We start from the raw sequence: 4,329 nt of genomic DNA on the forward strand, positions 1-4,329 counted from the left end.
GCTCACTCCAATCACTTCCATTGAAAATCCAAAGCTAAAGCAGAATCCTGATTGGATTGAAATCTCACTGGTAGACAACTCCAACAAGGAGAATTTTGCTCCTTCCAACTGTTATGCCACACCTATTAAGGCTCCAATCGAATCCTTTGATGCTTCGTTAGCTGAGGAGCTAAGTGCTATACGAGAAAAACTGGAGAGACTGAGGATAGATAAGGAGAAGACTGAGAAGATGCTGAAAGAAAGGGATTCGATACTGGATATGAAAATGAAGGAGCTTGTACAAAGAGGGGAAGTGCAGAAGCATCTTGAAATAGAAGTTGATAGATTGTATCGATTAAATGAGATCAAATTATCTTGCAAGGTACGATTCTTGTTTTCTGGGAACTCAAGATTTTTCCATTAATATTGAGGAGAATCAAGAATTATGTCAATTTAAAGTAGTAACTGGTTCCATGATTAACTAGTTTAAATTTTATTATTATTATTTTTTTTTGGTAATGTCTATATTACAGAGGATTTCTCCACTTCGATCATTAAGAGATAAGGAAAGAGAAAATAATACACATGAAGATCAAAACAAGGCAAGTATTCTTTACTTTTTTTTTTCTGTCAATATTGAATAATGTAATGAATAATGATAATTGTTTTGTTTATTGTAGGGAAATAAGAGGGATGAACAAAAATGCGAAAGCCCATTATTGCAGAGTCCGAAATCAGAACAAGAAGCAGGGAATCGAAGTTGATTTTACCATAGAGGAAATTGAGGGATTTAATCTCTATCACTGAATGGATTTGTAGAATATTTGGTGCAAAGGAGCTTTGCAATTGAGAAATCCTTTTTCTTTTGTGCATTTTTTTTACGTGATGATTGGACTAGAAAATGGGTAGATCGAAATTAACAGGGTGTCGTGTTAGTTTCTTCAGATATTTGAATAGACTTGAGCTGAATGAAATTGCTAGGGCTGGACATGGTCCGATTCGGTTCTCACAACCGAACTGACCCGAAATTTTCGGGTATTTAGTAAGTGGAATCGTCGGATCCAAATTTAATTATAGAACCGTTCGGGTTCTGTTCCATTCGGTTCGGTTCCGTATTATAATTAAATTTTTTGATATATACAAAGTTACGTTAATTTAATTAATGATATATTTAATATTAGCTCTTACAAAATAACATAGCTCAATCTTATGTGTTTTACGTCTCTCTTTGCTGAATTCTTCATAAATTTGATTATTAAAATTACAGAAAAAGAAATATAACGAGCTCAAAATAATTAAGAGAGATGTTGTAGAGTTTTAATTCGATTTTCTCCGGTAGAAACGACACTCAGTAGAATAACAGATTTGAATAAAATTGAAGTCGATTTTGAAGTGAATATTAGAATAGGAAAATCATATTTTGTGGTTTAAACTAAATTAACTAGTTAATAAATTTATTTAGAAAAAATAAAATAATTCTACTTATTTAAAATAAATTAATTTAAAAAATTACGGAGATTCAGTTCTTCGGGTCTTGGCCTAGAACCGAGAACCGAACCATACCCGTCGGTTCTTGATTCAAATACCCGTTCGAGTATTTAACTTGAGAAGAACCGTCGGATTCGGTTCTGCTCGGTTCGGATTCGATTCGGTCGGTTCGGTTCGAGAATTTTGTCCAGCCTTAGAAATTGCCAAAAAAATACTCATCATACCATTCTAAATTTATTAGGAGCAAATCTTATTTCGATGCTGTTACTATATGTAGGAAAATTTTCAAATTAATTTTATAAATTGGTGGATTTAGGAATTTTGTACTTTCCAAAAGAGTTATCATGTCCTCGTCTGCCTCTACTTTTTACAAGATTAAAATCCTCATCTTTATCATTGCAAAGGGGGTGTGGGACCTAGTGTGAGAGGCAAGTCAAAAATAAATTAAAAAAAAGGCCGCTGTGGGCCCATTAGAAAGTGACAACGGTCAATAAATTGATATAATCTTGTTGAAAAACAAGAATAGACAAGCAATGAGTCTATTTGGAGTGTTTTTGAAAATTGATTTTTTGACCATTAGGAGAAAAATAGGGTCCACCTATGAGAGAAGAAATCAAATATGACGACTGGAATAGTGAAATAACGATCAAAAAATCAATTTTTTAGGTGAAAAAATTGAGTCTAAACAGGCCCTATATAAATTATAACGTGTTNTGGAGTGGCCATGAAGTGTTTTTGGAGTGGTTCTTAACTGGTTCTATACTATATGTTGTTCTTAAATACTTTGTTGTCACTATTTTTTGTAAATGGTTGTTGTGATTTGGATCTGTTTTTCGTGGACACAAGCATTGTCACCATCGCCAGTTCATTGCAGATTGATGCTTTTACCATCATCAATTTGAGGGGATGTCAATAAGATCAAAGGAGATTGTTAACAGAGATCATGAAAATTGATGAAGATTATGACTTAAACATAATTATGTATATAATTGTATTTACCATATTTAGGTTGATTACATCTACTATATTTAGATTGATGATATTCCTATGTAATGTATTTACCATATTTAGGTTGATTACGTCTACTATATTTAAATTGATAATTCCTATATAATGTAAGAAATCCTAATGGGAAAATTATTCAATCAAAATTTTGTCAAATAGGACACATATTTTTATGTAATTTTTATAGGGTGCACAAGTTCTTGAACAATACTTTATTCAATTGAGGATGCCACTAGCCGGATTGATGTTATCAAATCTCTTTTCCTGAAAGAAAAATGTATGATTAATCTCCTGATGTTAGATTATTAAAACTGTTATTTTTGCTTTACAGTGGGTTGTGTTGGTTTTGGAAGTGAGGCCTAACTTACTTTCTGGTGACTTCGAAAGGTTTCTTTTGGAGGATATTGCACAGGTAAATTTGTCTGACTAACACAAGGCTTTCCATTCTCCTACCAAACAAATATTACTTACTTCTCACATCAGCAAATCGTTCAGTTACAAGTCATGTCTATCTTTTGTGAGGCCAAGAGACAGCGTAAATAGCAATTACTTCACATAGATACTCATTAGACAAGACATCGTGATGTGTAAAATACATCCCTGTGGCCAATTATTTGTACTGCAATCTAAGCTTGAATTAGTATTGAATTAATATTTCTAGTTAGAAATTTTTTGTCTGTTCTATCTTTGGGCTTCTCGTTTCAACTTTTACTAAACTTTTTGTCTCATGGTAGTTGAATGAGTTGACTAAGAGTACCTCAATCCAAGTGTTCATAAATATGCTGTTACATTATGTATAAGTAAGAGACTGAATATTGTCTATTTCTCTCTATTATAAATAAAGATTTGATGGTGCATTCAGCATGCCAAACTAGTTTATGTAGTTTCACTATTCTTCCTGCTTTTTTTGTGTGGGAAATTTGACAGTTTTCCTTTTCATAATCCAGCGCACTATAATTGGAGTTGTAATTTGTTTATTGTGACAGGTTGGAGATGTTATACTCGTTGAAGATGAGAATGTGATAGAAAATGATTTCAGATTGGTCGGACTGGAGACGTTGGTATGTTTTATTGCTTCCAAGTATGAATGGGGTACTTGATATTTACAGAGCTTGCAGAAGATTCACCGGGCGAAGTCATATTTATTGCAACCGATGAAATCAATAATTTATTCTCTTTTGAGTTCAGAGTATTAGATATTCCCCTTTTTTTTCACCGTCAATATTTAGCTCCTATAGGATTTCAATTGGACACTGTGATTGCACTTCAATCTTGTCATCCAAGGTAATGACAGTGCATTAGTCCATCATCTTATAATTACTGACTGTGTTGTTCGGCATTACTATAGAAATGCACAACTCGTGCTGATCTTTGAATGAGTTGGTTCTACACTTATAATTGAAAAAATAAGAAGGCAAATGGCCCCAAGCATATAGTGTGGTCTTTTTTCCTTGTGGGATAAATTTAATTTCAAGCATTAAGTAGCAAAGTCTATTTTGTTTTGTGAAGTTCAATTTTTTATTGTTGGTTTGCTTTGGTAATGATTGCTCTATGCTAGGTAGGATACGCTGTTGTGACCCCAGGTCGCAGAAGCATTGGCAAGGTGAGTTCCATTATCTTTTCTGTCATCCCTTGTTCGACCTTCATTTTGTTTTTTAATATCACGCATCATTCATTTTTAGGTGCGTGGTTATACTTTTAATATCAACTCAGGCACAGTGGAATCTCTTGAGCTTGATTCATTCGGAATTTCCATCATTCCATCGGGTTTGGTAGGTGAATAGTCCTTGTACAATGTGCACATGAGAAATTTTTTTCAAAGGAATTGAAGATTTTCATCTTTTTCATATCATATAC

The 4,329-nt window shown here is 33.3% G+C and overlaps 2 protein-coding genes across 2 annotated transcripts in view; both read left to right on the forward strand.

The window, feature by feature from the left end:
* LOC111395172 overlaps window positions 1–851 on the forward strand; it is a 1,566-nt gene extending 715 nt beyond the window's left edge. Inside the window, exons 2-4 of the mRNA XM_023021175.1 lie at window positions 3–361; window positions 513–581; window positions 660–851. Of these exons, the coding sequence (XP_022876943.1) occupies window positions 3–361; window positions 513–581; window positions 660–743 (512 nt within the window). The 3' untranslated portion in view covers window positions 744–851. The remainder of the gene's footprint in view (window positions 1–2; window positions 362–512; window positions 582–659) is intronic.
* Window positions 852–2,410: 1,559 nt separating this feature from the next.
* Window positions 2,411–4,298, forward strand: LOC111395174. Its single transcript, XM_023021176.1, has 5 exons — window positions 2,411–2,458; window positions 2,774–2,884; window positions 3,459–3,533; window positions 4,031–4,075; window positions 4,155–4,298. Exons 1-5 carry the CDS (start codon window positions 2,411–2,413, stop codon window positions 4,254–4,256), a joined length of 381 nt encoding a protein of 126 aa, XP_022876944.1. The 3' UTR covers window positions 4,257–4,298.
* Window positions 4,299–4,329: the final 31 nt, after the last annotated feature.

This window comes from Olea europaea, chromosome 6 (genome assembly GCF_002742605.1).
Source record: "Olea europaea var. sylvestris chromosome 6, O_europaea_v1, whole genome shotgun sequence".
Taxonomy (NCBI): Eukaryota; Viridiplantae; Streptophyta; class Magnoliopsida; order Lamiales; family Oleaceae; genus Olea; species Olea europaea.

Bases quoted from the DNA above. Each gene is read 5' to 3' on its own strand.
- LOC111395174 (XM_023021176.1), top strand. From the start codon at position 2,411: ATGAAAATTGATGAAGATTATGACTTAAACATAATTATGTATATAATT. The intron at 2,459-2,773 runs GTATTTACCATA...TCCTGATGTTAG, and splicing joins ACATAATTATGTATATAATT to ATTATTAAAACTGTTATTTT. The intron at 4,076-4,154 runs GTGAGTTCCATT...ATTCATTTTTAG, and splicing joins GTCGCAGAAGCATTGGCAAG to GTGCGTGGTTATACTTTTAA.